The following is a 19,724-nucleotide window of genomic DNA, read 5'->3' as shown; positions in this document are numbered from 1 at the left end:
ATTTACGAAGTATCACAGCATGATTGTCACTTTATATTGTTATGACAATTTGCATATAACAAAAACTAAACAAATGAACAGGTCAGCACCTTGGAGAGCGCCGCAGCACCTCAGGCACACACCTGTCTGTCCCTCAGTCAGTCCACTTATCTTTTCTCCCTCTCTCTTTAGTTCCCTTGGATATATATGCTTTAAAATAAAATATAAAAAAATCATTGATACCGGAAATCCATCCCGCAAATTTATATATACAAACTGTTCTGAACAACCAAATACATCGTTTCTAATCAATTTAGTACCGTTCCTTAAAGGCTTAAAAAACAACACAGGCCTACAGTGAAACTAGCCTTGTGAAGAGTCATTATGTACATCAGGCTCGTTAAACCTCCACACATTTAATTAAGACACGGTTTGGTTCAGAACAACTTTATTTCATGTTCAGCGCCAGCTTCAACAAAACATTGAAGTTTTTAAATAGGGGGAACATTCCAGAACAGGGGTGTCGATACGTCAGGCCAGGGGGGCAGGAACCAGCAGGAGGAGGTTACTTCTGGGCGGGGATCATGGCGTCGATGGGCTGGCCCTTCTCCAGCTTCTTCTCCATCTCCACCAGCAGCTTGACTCCGTCCACCACCATCTGCACCAGCTCCACCTCGGAGAAGCCCAGGCGGTCCGCGTTGGAGATGTCAAAGGTCCCGCCCACGGCCGCCGTGTCCACGCCCCCTGAGAGACGAGAGACACCGGTCACACGGCCATCCGACACCGCAAGGCCTTGTGGGAAGGCTAAGGCTGGATCCCCCTACACCCCTTGGCCCAAACCCTTGGCCCTACCCCTCGTGCACGCGCAAAAACTAGGGGTAGGGCCAAGGGTTTGGGCCAAGGGGTGTAGGGGGATTGGACCAAAGACCTCACACTAGGCCCATCCTACAGAGCCCGGACGGGGTTAGGGTTAGGGGGGTACCTGTTCCACGCTTCTGGAGCCGCAGCTTCTTGAGGACCTCCTCAAACTTGGCGTTCTTGCTGAGGTTGGGCAGCTTGACGTGGACTCCTGCGCGCAGCCCGGTGCCCAGGTTGGAGGGGCAGGTGAGCACGTAGCCCAGGTGCTCGTTCCACATGAACTCGTGTTTCCTCTCCTTGAACAGTTTCTCGATCTGCGGGGACAAACAGCGGTGAGTCTGGGCTCAAGTGATCTGGTGCTCTAGGCGGTCTCCACGGTGATCTACTACATCAGGTGGTCTCCACGGTGATCGACTGCTCTAGGGGGTCTCCACGGTGATCGACTACATCAGGTGGTCTCCACGGTGATCGACGACATCAGGTGGTCTCCACGGTGATCGACTGCTCTAGGGGGTCTCCACGGTGATCTAGGAGGACTCACCTTGGTGAGGCCGGTGCAGAAGCGGTTGAACACCTCCTTCATGTTGCCTCCCTGCTGCATGGAGATGACCCGGAGGTGGTCCTCCTCGTTGACCCACACCAGGAACGTCTTGTTCACGTTGTGCCTGCGACACACAGAGCCCCGTTAGCACGGCCGGGGGGGAACCCAGGACCGGCCCCGGGCCCCCGCAGAACCTCTACTCACCAGATGCCGCGGCCGTCGGGCCAGTCGCGGGCCATACCGGACGCCAGCAGCAGGGGGGAGACGGGCTTGTCAAACAGGAAGTGGTCGTCGATGAGCTGCTGCTGCTCTGCGTCGGACATGTTCTTCAGGGCGTAGTACGTCCCCTTCAGGTCCCCAGACAGAGTGTCCAGAGCTGGGGAACACAGGAGAACACGTGACCTACCACCGTCTGGGACCAGAGGTGAAGAGAACACGACCTACCACCGTCTGGGACCAGAGGTGAAGAGAACACGTGACCTACCACCGTCTGGGACCAGAGGTGAAGAGAACACGCGACCTACCACCGTCTGGGACCAGAGGTGAAGAGAACACGACCTACCACCGTCTGGGACCAGAGGTGAAGAGAACACGTGACCTACCACCGTCTGGGACCAGAGGTGAAGAGAACACGTGACCTACCACCGTCTGGGACCAGAGGTGAAGAGAACACGACCTACCACCGTCTGGGACCAGAGGTGAAGGGAACACGACCTACCACCGTCTGGGACCAGAGGTGAAGGGAACACGACCTACCACCGTCTGGGACCAGAGGTGAAGGGAACACGTGACCTACCACCGTCTGGGACCAGAGGTGAAGAGAACACGACCTACCACCGTCTGGGACCAAAGGTGAAGAGAACACGTGACCTACCACCGTCTGGGACCAAAGGTGAAGAGAACCTTCTGAAGGACAGCTATGGAGGGAACTGGTCCACGTCTCCAGGGGAGGACAGAAATGTGGAGCAGGTGTTCTGCCGGCTGCCGCCTCTAGAGGGGGCTCTCTGCCCAGTATTTCTACGAGCGTCCGCTGCAGGCGGGCCCTACCTTCTATGGAGAGGGTCTCCACGGCGCGGCGCTCCCCGCGGCTGCAGTGGGGCGGCAGGCAGAAGCCGCGGACGCTCCTCCCGGTGCGCACCCTGGAGCTCAGGACGTAGTCGGGGTCCAGGTCGTCGCCCCCCTGGGGAGAGGGGACAGCGTCAGGTACGGCTCATGGCAGCCAAGACCGTCCGTGATTTTCTTTTACATCCCAAACAGACTTAAGTCCCGTCTGAAGAGGCCCAAAAATATCCACTCTACATCGACTGCAAGCACACGGCTACGCTCCAAACAAAGCACTAGCGGTGGTGGGCGTGGCGAGGGGGCGGAGCTACCTTGAGGTGGGCGGGGTCCAGGTCGGTCTTGTGCTTGTCCGTGGGCTTGTATCCGCCGTGGCGGTCCTGGATCACGGGGTCCAGCAGCTCTTTGAACACCTCGTAGGTCTCCTCGTCTCCGGCCACGCAGCCCACCGTCATGATGAAGGGGTGGCCTGGACGCCCCCGGTAAACACACACACACACGTTAAAAACACATGGCGTCCACACACACAGCCCTGGCCTCCCTAGTTCTGGTCCCTGGTTAAGGTCTTGTTGTCTAGGTTACAGTACCGGGATTGTCCACCCCTGTCTGAATGACATCATCTATGGTGAAGCCGTTGGGTGTGGCCCTCTGCCTCAGCTGCTTGTAGATGTCAAGGGTCATGGCCGACGCCATGTGGTGGTTGTGGCCGGTCAGGTCAGGGTACTCGTCCTCCGCTGACAGCCGCCTGACGTTTATCTGGGCCATGGCCTTAGAGCTAGACACACATCAGGCTCACTACACGCTCCCTCAATACAGGCACGTTTACTACAGCACCCTCACTACGGGCTTACTACAGGCACACTTACTACAGGCACCGTCTCAGCTGCACCTGCCTCGGCAGCATCATGATTCATGGCGGCGCTACATTTGAATATAGACCACTACCGGTCACCACATCATGACGTCAAAGCCAAGTAGGCAATTCAGTCTTCATTCATCCATCTTTTTGTTTAATGTTTACACACGGGCAAGGTCGCGTTGCAAATGGCGGCTCCATCCCGCTGAGAAGCCCCCCGGTAATACCCCCTCCGCTAGTCTAGATCCTGGTCTAGCGAGGACACCGAACGACGCGCAGCAGGCGGCGGCTCGGCGCAAACGCGGCTTGAGGTTTCTTTATTTTCTTTTACCTGGGTTATCAATCCCGGTCTGGATGACGTCATCCAGGGTAAATCCACTGGGGGTCTGCCTCTTCCTCAGCAGTTCGTAGATGGCCGGGGTGAGGATCTTGGCCATGTGGTTGTTGTGTTTGGAGAGGTCGGGGTACTCCTTGGCGGAGGCGTATTTCAGCTTCATCTCGTTGTGAGTGTTTCCGAAAGGCATGGCTGATCCCTGCACGCGCGGCGCGGGGGAGAAACCACACGAGTGAGCGAGACGTGAGAGGGCGCGGAGACTCCATGCACCGGCCCCGCGGACCGGTGCACAGGTTACGCATTACACGTCTACGTCGTTAAATTGATTAATACTTTAATAATCCCAGGGGGAAATTATTTTTGTCACGAAAATCATCACGAAATCATCATAGAACTATATATCAACGTATTATTAAGACAATGCATATACTATTAGTCCACATCTGTCCGCCTAAGATGAGGCGGTACATGTGATAATAATGAACAGAATGAGTTGAATCAAAGACGCGTTGGAGGGAACAGAGAGAGCGGTCCTACCTGTGTACTACTACTACTGGGGGAAGAAACGAAGATCCCTATTGTTCCGGCCGAGACGCAAACCTTTTCCAATAGACAGACTGAGCGTTCTTCGCGGGGACGACCAAGCCCGGGCCGTCTTATAGCGGAGCTGCTGGCTCCTCATTGGTCAGCGCTCAGGCTCCACTTTCTCTATTGGACGCTATCCGATTTCTTCCTTTCAGTTCATCTGGACTGAGGCGCATAACTCAAACCCTCTGGATGTTAAATGGGATTGTCCATAAACTGTAAATGCCGAGTGTGCTTCTTATGGCAATGCGAATATTTTTTATAGAAGTGTGCATTTCAGTAGCTATGCGTCCTTCTCATTTAGTAAAGTACACCCAACCGAGCGAGGAGTAGTGTAGATATCAGGGAATATACTTCATAATCCAACGAGTCTCATGGCGTGGCGGCATGGCGTCATGGAAACACACTTTGCAAGAAGACTGATAGATGATTATTACTATGAATTTCCGACATATATCATCGCTGTGCACTGCGATCAGAGAAGGGCTATCAGGTTGACATTCATAGTAATAATCATCTATCATGCATTCAGCATTCAGTAGGGCAATATGTAAAGCGTCTCAGAGTACCATATTAGGCGCTATATAAATTTAATTTATTATTATTATTATTCAACTAATTACATATTAGTAGTTAGCACTGCAACCAATGAAAACCCGTTGAAATATGTAACAGCGCATAATCTAATTGGAAGACCAATCCCGAAGAAGTGATAGTTGCTCATAGAGGAAACGAGAATCTGCCTAAAAAACTAAGAAGCATCATGACAGCTAGAGAGATCATTCCCACATGCCATTTCTCCCAAACCACTACTTTATCGAGCACCCATCTACGTCATCGTAACGCGACAGACCTCGCCGAGGATCACCGCAGATCTACAAACCATGCGCTCAGCGACACGCACGTAGGCGGAGCGGCGGCGGGAGGCGGAGATCTGCGAATCCGCGCCGCCGCTTCCTCCTCCTCCTCCTCCTCCTCGGCTGCTCTGAAAACAAACCCACGTGTGGACCCGGAGAACCGGCGGCTCTCAACCAAAACACCCCGACACCTTCGTTTAACAACACCTCTCCTTTGTTGGCCAGGTGAACCGCACCCCCAGGAGGTAGGCGACATCCTGACCCTTCACCCCTGTCGGTCTCTCTGTCTTTCGGTCTGCTGGGGTTATACTAGCGGTGGACCAACGGCTAGGCTAGCGGAGGTACCGGCGAAACCAACGTCTTTCCGGTCGCGGTTTTGGCTTTTATTTAACGTTTATAACGACTCATGTGAACCTAGCCCCGTAGAGCCTTTGCAACCCGACCTTGCCTCATGTTCTCTGGTTAAAACGACTCGTAGTCCCCGGGGTTCAGACCTGGGGGACAGTGGCATCGTTAGCATGATGCTAACAACGGCTTCTCTGACGTTAGCCGGCACCCACTAAAGTTCACTGGCGGATAACTGACACGACGTTTAACATTTAAAAATCTCTAAAGCTTAACTTATTAACTTAACTTGCATAAACTTACAGTTGGTCCATGTCTTCTGCCATATGAAAGACGGTGGGTTTGGTTTGGTAGGAGTCGACTGACAAACAGTTTACTGCTCCTCTGGTGGGAATACTTCAACTGAGCTACCAGTTTAAACATCAACTGAACTAGTTGCAACTACCAGTTTAAAAATCAACTGAACAACCAGTTTAAACACCAACTGAACGACCAGTTTGAACACAAACTGAACGACCAGTTTGAACACAAACTGAACGACCAGTTTTAACACCAACTGAACGACCAGTTTAAACACAACTGAACGACCAGTTTGAAAATCAACAGAAGTAACGGCTGTCCTCGTTTCACGCGATGTTGGGGTAACAGTCTCCAAAGCGCGCGGGGAGGATCTCGTCCATTGGTTGCCAGGGGCAACCAGATGCGTCCGTTTCTTTCTTTCTTTCTTGACTGTGCTGCTGTAACACCTGCATTCCCCTCACACGATAAATTAAAGTGTGGTTTAATATGTTATCGTTCAGCAGATGCCCTAACCTGAACGACCCATCAGTGTAGACAAGTCGTTTAGGAGCAGGCAGGGGTTAGACAGTGAATACAGATACAGGTCATTAAGCAGCAGGTAGGGGTTGGACAGTGAATACAGAGTCCGGTCATTAAGGTCCAAGTAGGGGTTAGACAGTGAATATGGCGACAGGTAATTTAGGTGCAGGTAGGGGTTAGACGGTACAGAGACAGCTCATTATGGAGCAGGTAGTGGTAAGGGCATCTTTCTAAAGGATGCCTACTGGTAGAATGACCAAGTACCTTTGGGCTGATGCTGGTCTAACACCATCGCTGATACTAGATGACCCTGCCCTGTTGGACATACATGTCAAACAGGATAATTCTCATGGAGGGGGTACGGCATGTGAAGTGTGTCTGAACAATTTGGAGAAATAATCGAATTGCGATTATTTCAACCAATATTGCGATTTAGTATATGGTTTTTCGTTTCAACAATCCTTTTGTTTTGTATTATTCACTAAACAAGCAATAACTCATTCTATAGTATGACCAACACAACATTGGAAGCAGTCAACATATAAACTCTTCCTTCCTTTAGGCCAGGCCAATGTGTTGAGATGAATTGATGCATGAATTGATATATCGATGTACACAATTTAATGTGCAGCCTTTTGCGATTTGCAAATCGCGTTCTCTAACATTGCGACGTCAGTTTGAATTCGTTCATCGTTCAGCGCTAGTCTGACGGTGGTCTTGTGGTTCTGGTCCCCAGAGGAGACGTCATGAGCTTCGTGGAGTACTCCGAGATGGTCCAGGAGGGGGACGTGGCCATCGTCTACCTGGGACACGAGTCCATGATGGCGGTCAAGGTGCAGAAGAACGGCCAGACCCAGACGCGCTACGGCGCCATACGCCACTCCTCCGACCTGATAGGCAAGCGCTACGGGTCAAAGGTCACGTGCAGCAAGGGCGGCTGGGTGCTGGTGCTGCACCCCACGCCGGAGCTGTGGACGGTGAACCTGCCCCACCGCACCCAGATCCTCTACACCACCGACATCGCCACCATCACCATGATGCTGGAGCTCAAGCCCGGAGCGGTGGTCTGTGAGTCAGGTGGGGACCCCGCAGAACCACACCTTTTTATTTAGAGAACCACACCTTTTATTAAGGGAACCACACCTTATTCACAGAACCACACCTTATTCACAGAACCACACCTTATTCGAAGAACCACACCGTATTCACAGAACCACACCTTATTCACAGAACCACACCTTATTCACAGAACCACACCTTATTCACAGAACCACACCTTATTCACAGAACCACACCTTATTTACAGAACCACACCTTATTCACAGAACCACACCTTATTCGAAGAACCACACCTTATTCACCGAACCACACCTTTATTTAGAGAACCACGCCTTATTCACAGAACCACACCTTTATTTAGAGAACCACGCCTTATTCACAGAACCACACTGTCATTGCCCGAAAGGATGCGACACAAATGAGCGGTCTAGACGGGTTCACCATGAACAAACAATGGGGATCTTTTAGCGACTGCAGGGCGCCTGTACCCTGGCGCCCAATCAGCCTAATCAGCCACGCCCACACCCCTGATTGAAGCAAGAACATCACAGGCATTAGGACAAACGAAGGCATTAGGACAAACGAAGGCCAGAGAGCCGTAACACACACCTTATTTAGAGAACCACACCATATTCACAGAACCACACCTTTTTATTTAGAGAGCCACACCGTATACACAGAAACACACCTTTTTATTTAGAGAACCACACCATATTCACAGAACCACACCTTTTATTTAGAGAGCCACACCGTATACACAGAAACACAGCTTTATTTAAAGAACCACACCGTTATTCACAGAACCACACCTTTTATTTTAGAGAACCACAACTTTTACTCAGAGAACCAAATTTATTCAAAGAACCACACCTTATTCACAGAACCACACCTTATTCAGAGAACCACACCTTATTCACAGAACCACGCCTTTATTTCAAATGAACACTCGCGACCAAGTATCTTCAGGCCTGTGACCACATTTTAGGTGTGAAAATGTTAGATCTTTCTGTGTTGTTCATCCCGCATGGGACAGCCCAGTGCATGCCGTCTGCCTGTGGCCTTGGCGTCCCACGAGGAACATGTGCGCATTGCACCAAACTCGATAGGCAGAGCATCTACATAAGACCTTAAAGTGACACCTTTCCTTTCCAAAGCATTTCAGTCGCAAGTAAAATATCTTCTGTGTCCCGGCATACATATCAGGAGGGTAGTTGTATGTCTGTTGTGTGTGTGTGTGTGTGTGTTGCAGCAGTACTAGATCATGGTTATACTGCAGTGGTGTCTCCCTATCAGCCTGTCACTGTATTGATCGAGCACCGTCCGTTTTATTAGTCTGCTAGGAAATGTGCCGAGTCAGCCACACACTCCCTTCTCTCTCTCTCTAATGGGAAACCGTCGTCTGCATCATGCTTCATGCCTCTGGCATTAATGCAGACCCAAATGTGTGTGTGGGTGTCTATACGTTTGCGTGTATCGTCGTGTCGTCTGTTCAGCCTGCTAACTCCCAGCCAGCCGCTCTCCTGAGGTCTTCTCCTACCCCCTTCCCACCAACGCAAACCCAGTGCTGGTGCTGGTTCAGTGTTGGTTCTAGACGCCAACTTCCCAAGAGCCTGCTTGATTCTCCACAGACTTTAGGGCTAGGGTAGAACCACTTCAATGCGTCAGAGCATACGACCCCGTTGTCCTAGCAACGTGTCAGGAAGTTCAAATGAATCATGGCTCTTAAGTTGAATTACGCCAACCAAGTGCTAGCCGTCACTGGTTCTTGTTTCTTGATATTCAAAAATAAAAAATAAATATAATTAAAACGTATGCGTCAGGACGTTAAAACTTTTTAAATGAACGCGTTAAAACTACGCTAACCCAGTGCTAGACGTCACTGGTTCTTGTTTCTGGTGTTTGCCGGTGCTTAGTTGGAACCTGTTTGTCCGGCCCGGTGCCAGGATTATTTATGTGGAGAAGCAAAGAAACTGGTTCGGGATTGGCACTGGCTCCGAAACCGGCGATGGAACGGCGTTGGTGGAGAAGGGGTGTGCCTGATGGGTGCGCTAGAGTCCGAGTCCTGATGGTCCGACACCAGGGCTCAGTCCCAACGCCTCATCAGCCTCATGCTGCAGCCTCATGTGCTGACCGGGGCCACCGCACACAACACGGTGCACAAAGAACAATGGCCTCTTTTAGGAGTGAGCAGGCTAGTGACTGGGCACCAGCGTCCGCCATGGAGAATGGAAGTGCCCTGATTTGTTTGTCTTTGTAGCCTGGTTGAGGCCATCAGAAGGTTCTCCCTTCTCGTAGCGTTCAGCACACACACACACGCACTCAAGAATGTCATGTCCTTCAGTGAGGGGGGGGGGGGGGGGGGGGGGGTCACTTTGACAGGGGGGGACGTGGAGCCGCACTGCGATTGTGGCCGATAGGGATGTTGACTCTGTTGACACGCCCTGTGTGGACTAGGGAGTCACCTTGGAGACCAGGAGCTCTCGACGTGAAAGGTGTGTTTTATAAGGCTCATAGTCTATTGATTTATCTTCTATTGAGTCATTTAGGAGCCATTTTTTATCCAAAGAGACTTCTCGGGAATCCAGATACATGTCGTGAAGGGGCAGGGGTCATCCTTCTCTCAGAGCTAGGCCACGAACATTGGCAATTGGACCTGGAACCCTTTGGTTCGGCTTCCGACACCGTACTTCTTGTAACGTTGGTGAGATGTGTGGCTCCTAGATGGGACCCTCCTCAGAGGACATTAGGATGTGGGCGCAAAGTCAGAAGGAACTACCTCCTTTGTCCTTGGGAGATGTCCCATGATGCAATGAGGCAAGCTGCTTTAAAAATAGTCCATTTACATGAGAACCGCATGTCTTCATGTAGAATCTAAACTAGGGGTTTATGATAGAAGCAGCATTGATGGCTAAAAATAGTCTGCTCCGCTGTTACTGCAGGCCCCGGGCTGTCCCAGTGACTCTGGGTATGTGGGACATGTAAGGTAGCGTTCTGCTGCTGCAGGCCTCAAGGTTGTGAGTCCGGTTCTCATCACCGGGACAAGGAGCACGTTGTTTCGCCACCTACCATCTTTTGCATAGAGTGCGGTTATCTTTCCCCGTGGCGATGATGTCTGGAACCGTTTGACTCCCCAGAGCTGCATCGACGCGTTCGTGACAAACTATTGGCGGAGGATTTGGTTTTTATTTGGTACACCTGTCAATCCTGCCACTGAGTACCGGGTCCTGCATCCACCCCTCGGGACGGTGGCTAGCAGGAGACAGGACTTCCTCAGAAGCGGCACTTGACTCTCCTGCTCGGGGCTGTGCATGGGGGGGGGGGCGGGGCCTGGAGAGCAAGGAAAAGACAGACGTCTGGACGAGGAAACAAAGGAACCTTTGGATACCGATATGACGGCTGCGGTTGAGAGGGTTCATAGTCATAAACGTAGAGCGTTAGTGTGTCCGCTTTACAACGCTGTGTTCTCCTGCAAGCCACGAGTTAAGAGTTCTAAACTTCTTCTTTTTGCCCCTTGCTGATGCTATCGCTATCTAGCTGGTACTAGCTGTCCCTAGCTCTCTCTTGTTCTCTCTGACCTCCAGGGCTGCCCCCCCCCCCCCCCCCCCCCCCGCCCTGCAAACGTCACCTTTCAGGGGTTAAACTCTGGTGCTCTAATCTGTCCCATCAGCATGCTGACCGAGGTTAAACACTGCGTTGCCGCCCAGTCCCAGTTACACCCCGCTGCCGTCTCCACGGTAACCGGCGCTAATGCGAGTGTCCCAGATTCTCAGGAAATTCATAACCAGGATATCAATTATCACCTCAGAAGGGCCGAGGGGGCTCCCTTTGTCCACAAGCCGGCCCATTCCGCCGTTCTCTCCGTCTCCCTGTCGGTGGTCATGTGTTGTAAACATTGGGGTCCATTGTTGCCACGAGAACAAGGGCGGGGATGACGCAACTTTAGCAAGAGCGGGGGCGGCGGGGGCATGGAGACAAGATGTACTAGATCCCAGCCACACACTCCAGGGTCACATGACAGGGCTGTCGCTACATGGCTGCACGTTATTGGTCGACAGGGCTGGGAGACTGCTGTTGAGCAGTGCGGTTGGAGATGGTAATAAACACCAGATTAAGCTCTGCTGGAAGTTTTTACAGTACACACGAGCACACTGTGATGAGGCTTGGGCTGGGCTGGAGAAACTAGGAGCTTTGCATAACTAGCAACTTCTGTGTCGTGCATGCCTGCACCGCGCGCACGTGCATGCAAGCGTGTGCGCGCAAACAAGCAACTTAGTGCAACTTTTATTTGGCCATGATGCGTCTTCCCAGATTCCACCCTGACCATTACCACACTAACCCTGTATTCAGAATGTGACCATCTCTCAACCTGTTGGCCCCACTTGACTTTCCGTCACCTAACATGATCGTTTCAAGGTCTAATTTGATCCTGGCTACTTCTGCATCTGTACTGACTATCTCCTGCCTGCTCCTTAATGACCAGTCTCTGTATCATCTACCCCCTACCTGCTCCTTAAGGACCCATCTCTGTACCAAATATGAAAGTACTCAAGGTTGGTTCCGCAGAGTTTTGTCTGTACTGCGGAGTCACATGGAGCACGGGCGTCACGTCAACGGGACGATGACATCACCTCAGCTTTGCCCTCACTGCTCCACACGGCTTTAGACGCCGTGATAAACACGCTCCAGATAGTGGCAGTCTGATAGCGGCGTCGTGTCCCCATGATGTGTTTCAGTCCGTGTGGCCCTGACCTCCTCAACGGTCGAGTGGAGAGACTTCCGTTAAAGGGAGCCTGGCAGACTGTCAGGATTTGATTGTGTATTGGCGGGGGTTGTAATTGTAGCGGGTCATCGACTGAGGGATGCTTGGACAACGAGAACAGCGGTTCTTTGTTGAACCAACTCGCAGGGTATGATAAAAGGTTGATCGCCATGGAAACTGATTGCGATCACCTGTTTACAGGAACAACGATGCTCTGTCTCACTCTCACTGACACACACTCACTCACTCTCTTGTTGTGGCTTAAGCATTAACTTTGGGTCGGCTTAGCTCAGGAGGCAGAGCAGTTGTCTTGTAACCTAAAGGTTGCCCGTTCGATCCCCAGCTCCTCCTAGCTGAGTGTCGATGTGTCCCTGAGCAAGACACTTAACCCAAACTGCACCCGACGAGCTGGCTGTCGCCTTGCATGGTTGACTCTGCCGTCGGTGTGTCAATGTGTGTATTAAACGATGTAAGTCGCTTTGGATAAAAGCTTCTGCTAAAATGCCCTAAATGTAAAACTTTGGCTCTAGGCCAGCTCATCAGTCGTACTGGAGTAGATGGATGTGATGTGTACTAGCTCGGCTTAGCTAGTGTTTGGCTAGCGTGCGCTCGCTTTCAGGTCCTTTCTGAGGCTCTTCCTCACCACCATGGTGGGACCAACCTTACTAATGGCTTATCCAGATGCCTCTTTTCCCATGATGCATTGCGTCCCCCCCCTAGATCCTAGCCTGACCTAATCTTCCTCAATCCTTCATCAAAAACTTCATGAAATAATTGCTGATAGTTCTATCATTACGTTGTCGGCATGGTAGTGTAGGATAAAAGCTTGGAGGGTGAGACTCACTCACCCTCCAGCGCTGTCTCACTCACAAGTGTAAAGTTCTTGGTTCGAGTCCCAATGCCCGCAGCCTCGAGCGAGTTTGAGTCTCACCCTCCAAGGCGGTCTTCCTCGTTGAAGAAGGGTTTCTTCATCAAGCCTCTGTATTGTCCCCCCCCCACCGACAGGAACAGGAAGTGGGTCTCTGTCCCACGCCATCCTGCGCACCATCGCGCCCACCGGCCACCTCCACACGGTGGAGTTCCACAAGCAGCGGGCGCTGGAGGTGGAGCAGGAGTTCCGGGAGCACCGCGTGGCCCACCTGGTCTCCGTGCGCAACCAGGACGTGTGCCTGGACGGCTTCGGCGTGGCGGGCGTGGCCGACGCCGTCTTCCTGGACATCCCCAACCCCTGGGAGGCCGTGGGCCACGCCCACAGCGCCATGAAGAGACACGGTAGGACCATGATCGCAGCGCTTTCACGTTCGTTACGACGAGCCGTCCTCCGAACCCGCGTTCCGAACTCCTGTTCCGAACCCGAGTTCCGAACTCCTCTTCCGAACTCCTGTTCCGAACCCGCGTTCCGATCTCCTTTTCCTTGTGCTCCGAACCCGTGAGTTTAGTACCGGTTTGCATGTCCATCCCGTTGGGCAGTGCAGTAAAGGCGTTTCTGGAGCCGTGTCTTAGCCACTCGGAGCCGATCGGGTTTCACGTGTTCACGCGGTTGGGCCGGGCTAGAGAGCAGGACAAGAGCATCCCGGGTGCACAGGAATCTGATCCCAGACCCAATGTAACCTCGATAGTCATGGTGCTGGAGATAAAGGTGTGTGTGTGTGTGTGTGTGTGTGTGTGTGTGTGTGTGTGTGTGTGTGTGTGTGTGTGTGTGTGTGTGTGTGTGTGTGTGTGTGTGTGTGTGTGTGTGTGTGTGTGTGTGTGTGTGTGTGTGTGTGTGTGTGTGTGTTGACTCATCCAGGCATGATGGACAAAATGACTGGACACGCACACATAGACTTGTGCTATCCCATAATAACCTTGGCCTGTCTCAATGCGTCACACTAGGATGCAGAAACAATAGCGCGTGATTTGTTTCCATGGTTACCTGCCCTCCAAACGGGGGGGGGGGGGGGGGGGGGGGGAGAAGAGGGCAGGTCTGGGCAGGTCTGGGCAGGTCGGTACGTCACCTGGCACCGAGGGGTCGTTGCCGCGGGCCCCCTCGTGACAACGACCCCCCTCATGACAACGACCCCTTGGCCCTCTTAAAGGTAGCCAGGCTGTGTCCTGGTGTCTCCGTCTGAGAACACGGCTGAGGATTTAGATCTCTACCCTTCTAGGGGTCGTGGGGTTCACTGCTCCAAGCTCATTGGTCAAGCCTGACCCAAGGGGCACAATGCTCGAATGACGCTTCGTATGATCAGGGAGCTGATTTTAAAAACAAGGCAGTAGGCCGACGTGTGTTCGGTGTTCGCTACAGTGGGGTTCTACCGCTGTTTAAATATGTATAGTCTTCAGCCTCTAGGCATAGCCAAACGACTTTTAATTGAGGTGCTGGGAATGAATTCCATTAGTGTGCGAGGCGGCGGTCCACTTCCATCGATCTGAGTCTCGGATCGAGGCTCGCCGCCGTAGCCACACAGAGACACGAGACCATCTGTGGTCCCCGGGCCCGGCTGGGCCCTGGGTCCTGTACCCAGAGGCTTTCTGTTTACATGGAGAGCCCGGCTCTCCCTCCCAGTGCATCCTGGGACGTCAGTCCGCCCGGCCCGCCTCCCCGTGCATCTCGGGACATCAGTCAGGCAGACACAAAGGAAACCGTGATCGGCAGGGGAATGGACTGCACACTGGTCTCTCTGTCCCTGCTCTCATCGCTCTAGTACCGCTCTCCTCTCCTCCTCTATCGCTCTACCTCTTCCTGTCTCCATCCCTCCTTTTCTCTCTCCCTCCTCTCCCTTCTCCATATCTCTCCCCCTCTCTCTCTCTCCCTCCCTCCCTCCCTCCCTCTCTCTCCCTCTCTCTCGGTATCTTTCCACTCACGCTCTCTCACATATATATCTTTATTTGTTCTCTCCCTTTTATGGTGCTGCTGCTACTTACACACACAAACACACACAGAACACACACACCAGCTATATGTGCCGTAGATGTCCATACAGGGTCATGGAGCAGGAGGAGGAGGTGTGTGTTTGTGTGTGTGTGTGCGTGTGCCTTCTCTTCTCTGTTCTGTGTTTATGATGCTCCCAGAGCTAAACACAGAATCCTTTCCGTCGGAATATCAGCAGACCACTGAGTCACCTGATCGGGTGGTTCAGTTCTGCCTCCTCCTGCCGTGGTCAGGACAAACTACACAGGGCTATGGAGCAGGAGTTAGTATGAGTTAGTACCATGTAGTAGGAGTTAGTACCATGTAGTAGGAATTAGTACCATGTAGTAGGACTTAGTAAAATGAGTTAGTATGAGTTTGTACTATGTAGTACGAGTTAGTAAATTGAGTTACTATGTACTATGAGTAATTGGACCGACAAATATGAGTCTGAAGGTGTTAAGGGTCATCTTGCGCTAGGATGCCTACCAGGAGAATAGTCAACTTTGGGGATCGAACCAAGAACCGTTCGGCTCCCACCAGTTGATGCATGTCCCCTTGGCAACCGGGCTGTCGTGGCCGCAGACCGCTGGCCCAGACTTATGTTCTCCTGCAGTAGAATTCCTCTCGTTTCTGGCTCCCAGCCGGGAACGCGGTTAGATGATTAGCTCTCTGAACTCCCACCAGAGAAAGGCATGCAACACACACACAGACACACAGACACACACAGAGACACAGACACAGACACACGCACAGACATTCGAACACACACACACACACTTACAGACATTCGAACACACACACACACACTTACAGACATTCGAACACACACACACACACACTTACAGACATTCGAACACACACACACACACACACACACACACACACACACACACACACACACACACACACACACACACACACACACACACACACACTCTTACAGACATTCGAACATGCACAGTCCATTAAGGCGCGTTTGTGTGTTCTGCAGTCTGGAGAGAACACTCTGGAGCTCTCCAAAGACCAGCAAACACCCGGTCCACCTCCACCCTCTCCTACAGAGCCGGTGCCATCGCTGATCGATTGGCCATGGGGATTGAATGATTGGCCATGGGGATTGAATGATTGGCCATGGGGATTGATTGATTCTTTAGTCAGTAGCCCTTGCCCTGGACCCTAGTCTTGATCGCTAGGCAACAGCCGGTTGTGTTTGCCAAAGGCTGAGAGCAGAAGTTTGTCAAAGGATCGCCCGCTATTTGAAACGCGTCAACAGTCTCACCGCTGCTCTGCCGTCCCCAAGAGTCCTCTGATTGGTCGGCTGTGGCCGACAGCTGACGTGTCATCATTCAAAATGGCTGCCCCCTGTGTTGAGGGGGAAACCGAACATGTTCTTTTCGAAACACGTTTCCATAAAATTCACATATCACATGCTCGGGTTACGATAAATAGGACCTAACCATGTGACCCAGACCCATGTCCGAGTGACCTGGTTAACGTGTAGGGCAGAGCGTGCGGGTGGGAGGGTGTCTGAGGGAGTGGTCCCTCCCCGCGGTCGCTCTCCATATTAGGCCAGCAGGGTCCAGAGGATCCCCGGGGAGGCTGGGCCGCCGTCTGGAAGACCTCCCAGTGGGGAACCCTCCGTGAGGACGGAGGAATGGTAGACAGCAGTTCAGCAGCTCTTCTCTGCTCTGAGGTTAAGGTTTTTTTTTTTTCGTTTTTTTTTTTTTACAGTCGTACAATAATGTAAAGCAGTCTTTTGGCCATGGAAGGTGCTATATAACCACACTTTATTTACAAAACTTACTTTAAGAGTGAGTTAATTGATGTGCTCTTGCAATACATTGCTATCAGCACTTTAATGTGAACTGCACTTAAGAGCTCTTTGCATGAATTATTCAAAGGGATGTATGGCTCATTTCTTTACAAGGTAAACAACGTCCCAAAAATGGAAAAATCTCTGTTTATCTTAGTGCCTACCTCAAATAGCCGTGTGTGGGTGGTGGGATACGGGTTAAGTGGATCTAAAGTGACCATGCCATGTGGGTAAGCTACACCTATTAGCGAGGCCGGCCCCCTCTAACCTGATTCTGGTCCAACACATCCCGGAGCGTCGCTATTAGCTGACCCTGTTACTACCATCCACTAGCTAGTGTTGTAAGCCCAGCTAGCGTCATGACGTTAGCATGCTACCAGTTGTACTGTTAGCACAGCCTCCCGCTACGACAGCTAGCATCATGACTTTAGCATGCTAACGGTTGTATAGTTGGCACAGGCTCCCGCTACGACAGCTAGCATCATGACTTTAGCATGCTAACGGTTGTGCTGTTTGCCCAGCCTCCCGCTACGACAGCTAGCATCATGACTTTAGCATGCTAACGGTTGTATAGTTGGCACAGCCTCCCGCTACGACAGCTAGCATCATGACTTTAGCATGCTAACGGTTGTGCTGTTCGCCCAGCCTCCCGCTACGACAGCTAGCATCATGACTTTAGCATGCTAACGGTTGTATAGTTGGCACAGGCTCCCGCTACGACAGCTAGCATCATGACTTTAGCATGTTAACGGTTGTGCTGTTCGCCCAGCCTCCCGCTACGACAGCTAGCATCATGACTTTAGCATGCTAACGGTTGTGCTGTTCGCCCAGCCTCCCGCTACGACAGCTAGCATCATGACTTTAGCATGCTAACGGTTTTGTTAGCACAGCCTCTTGCTATAGTTCCTTGCGTCATTAGATTATCACAATACAATACTAACAGCTGTTGGCCTCATATCAACTGTTTTCTACACGTTGACCCGTTCAAAATGTTTTGACCTTCCCCCTTGTATAACCAGATACATGTTATGGTTGCTTCACTTCCCGGCGAGTACATGTAGGCAGGCTGGTTACCGGGGTAAAGCAGGCCGCGGAAGGGTAAAGTAGGCTGGTACGAGAAGGAAGAGGCCTTCATAGCGTTGTTTAGTGTTATCAGCTAACACTCTTCACTTCCTCTTCACTTCCTGACTCCGCCTCAACAGACCGGCTGTCAGCTGCGTCCAGATGTTTACACGGCAGACAGGGTCACCAGCTTGTTGCCTGGTTACCAACGCATCTCCTTATCTCTTTAAACAAAAGCCTGGGTGGCTGTTGTTTAAAGACTAGTGTTCCTGCTTTGTACTGTCTGTGTGTGTGTAACAGTTGTGTACTTACAGTTTGTACTTGTGTGTGAGGGCTGTTGCTATGGCTGTCTGTGATTGGTTGGAATGGTGTTGTTGTGACGTCCTCTCGGTTCGCAGGGGGCCGTGATGTTCTGTCGGGCTGTCATGGCGTCCCAGCGCTTCGAGTCTCGCTTTTTGTTTTCTCACGGGTCACATTTCTCACCCTTCCCTCTTCCCTGTTCACCCCCTCTCTCCCTGTCACCCCCTCCGTCTCTCTCTTCCCCCTCTGTCATCTGTTTTCTTTCTCTTTCTTTCTCTATCCTTTGCTCTCTCTCTTTGCCTCTCCCCTCTCTGTCTCTCTGTCCTCCCCTCTGTCCCTCTTCCTCACCCCTCAATCTCTCTCCCCCCTCTGCCATTTGTGTACTTTCTCTTTTTCCTCCACCATCTTTTGCTCCCTCTCCTCTCCCTCTCTCTCCTCTCCCTCCCCCCCCCCCCCCCCTCCCCCCTCTCCCTCTCCCTCTCCCCCTCTCTCTCCTTTCCCCTCTCGGCCTCTATCTCCCCCCCTCTCTCTCCCCAGGGGGCCGCCTGTGCTCCTTCTCCCCCTGCATCGAGCAGGTGCAGCGGACGTGCGAGGCCCTGGCCGCGCGGGGGTTCCACGACCTCAGCACCCTGGAGGTGCTGCTGCGCGTGCACGACGTGCGCACCGTGGGCCTGCCTCTGCCGGACTTTGGCCCGGACCGCACCCCCGACCCCGCCCAGACCCCCGCCCCAGCGCCGGCCCCCCACGCCTCCCTCTCGATCAAGACCACCACCCCCCCGCGGAGCATGGCGGGCCACACGGGCTACCTCACCTTCGCCACCAAGCCCCGCACCTGACGGAGTCACGGGGTGCATCGTGGGTAGCGGACCGCCGTAACGTTTTCCCCCGGCGGGTCGTCGTCACGGGGACGAGGTCGAACTCAGGACGGTCCGTCTCTGGCGACATTTTGAACCGGGAGGAGCCGATACCTTCCTGGTTTCCTCAGCTAAAAATACATCAAACGTTACCCATGGTGCATTGCCTTAAGAGCTTAAAGGTTTCCCAGAAACCACAAAGATCGAATGTCAATGATGGTCTTTGAGTGGTCGAGATTGCTCAAATCAATTCTTCTGTTCATGGGCCTTAACCATCCGGTGGCCATCTTGGCTCCATCTTTGTTCTGAACGTGGCCACTAGGTGAATAAGGGCTCACGTTAATACCCTTTACCTAAACCTTGCCACAACGAACCCTTAACTCAACTTTACCACAAACGAAGCAGTACCTAAACTTCACCAAAGTGTGCTGCTGAGTTTCTGTTCCCTCTAAATGTCCCGTCTGAGGAAGCTGCCCAGACGCCCTTATTTTGAAGAGTAACGTCAGCCAAGTGTTTGCAAAGAAAAGCCCTTTTGATTTACGTTGTTTTACACTTGAGGCGTAGATTTCCCTCACTCTGCTGTGTTGCTTGAATCAAGTCAGCTGTTTTATTATAATAAGTTCAAGAATCTTCTGGCTGATACATTTTGGTTTGCTTTTTATAATAATTTCTTAAGACTAGACTAATTTTATAAGAGGTTGAAGTGATTTGTACATGGGGGGAAATGTATTAAAGTGTGGAAAAAGTG

The 19,724-nt window shown here is 52.0% G+C and overlaps 2 protein-coding genes and 1 long non-coding RNA gene across 4 annotated transcripts; 2 read left to right on the top strand and 1 right to left on the bottom strand.

Moving 5' to 3' along the window:
• Positions 1-410: 410 nt before the first annotated feature.
• Positions 411-5,807, bottom strand: ckba (creatine kinase, brain a). 2 transcript variants are annotated; one of them, XM_060051577.1, is made up of 8 exons: positions 5,718-5,807; positions 3,025-3,212; positions 2,752-2,906; positions 2,426-2,558; positions 1,583-1,754; positions 1,379-1,502; positions 962-1,151; positions 411-723 (listed from the first exon to the last, which is right to left on the bottom strand). In XM_060051577.1, exons 1-8 carry the CDS (start codon positions 5,738-5,740, stop codon positions 545-547), a joined length of 1,164 nt encoding a protein of 387 aa, XP_059907560.1. In that variant the 5' UTR covers positions 5,741-5,807; the 3' UTR covers positions 411-544. The 2 variants fall into 2 exon arrangements, with proteins under 2 accessions (XP_059907560.1, XP_059907561.1); XM_060051578.1 differs by lacking the exons at positions 3,025-3,212; positions 5,718-5,807 and adding exons at positions 3,625-3,826; positions 4,165-4,325.
• On the top strand, positions 1,712-2,550 carry LOC132457455 (uncharacterized). The gene is made up of 3 exons (XR_009525650.1): positions 1,712-1,840; positions 1,921-2,076; positions 2,271-2,550. It is a non-coding gene; the product is annotated as an uncharacterized LOC132457455 (long non-coding RNA).
• trmt61a (tRNA methyltransferase 61A) lies at positions 4,889-19,724 on the top strand. The gene is made up of 4 exons (XM_060051622.1): positions 4,889-5,314; positions 6,970-7,310; positions 13,057-13,323; positions 18,660-19,724. Exons 2-4 carry the CDS (start codon positions 6,980-6,982, stop codon positions 18,956-18,958), a joined length of 897 nt encoding a protein of 298 aa, XP_059907605.1. The 5' UTR covers positions 4,889-5,314; positions 6,970-6,979; the 3' UTR covers positions 18,959-19,724.

This window comes from Gadus macrocephalus, chromosome 5 (assembly GCF_031168955.1).
Source record: "Gadus macrocephalus chromosome 5, ASM3116895v1".
NCBI lineage: Eukaryota > Metazoa > Chordata > Actinopteri > Gadiformes > Gadidae > Gadus > Gadus macrocephalus.
Note: the sequence above shows the minus strand (reverse complement) of the source record. Positions and strands in the feature narration are given on the sequence as shown.

Coding starts and splice junctions, on each gene's coding strand:
- ckba (XM_060051577.1), bottom strand. CDS start 5,740: ATGGCAGAAGACATGGACCAACT. Junction 2,907..3,024: donor GACAGGGGTGGACAATCCCG/GTACTGTAACCT, acceptor GGGGGCGTCCAG/GCCACCCCTTCATCATGACG. Junction 1,152..1,378: donor TCTGCACCGGCCTCACCAAG/GTGAGTCCTCCT, acceptor TTGTCCCCGCAG/ATCGAGAAACTGTTCAAGGA.
- trmt61a (XM_060051622.1), top strand. CDS start 6,980: ATGAGCTTCGTGGAGTACTCCGAGATGGTCCAGGAGGGGGACGTGGCC. Junction 7,311..13,056: donor AGCGGTGGTCTGTGAGTCAG/GTGGGGACCCCG, acceptor CCCCACCGACAG/GAACAGGAAGTGGGTCTCTG. Junction 13,324..18,659: donor CAGCGCCATGAAGAGACACG/GTAGGACCATGA, acceptor CTCTCTCCCCAG/GGGGCCGCCTGTGCTCCTTC.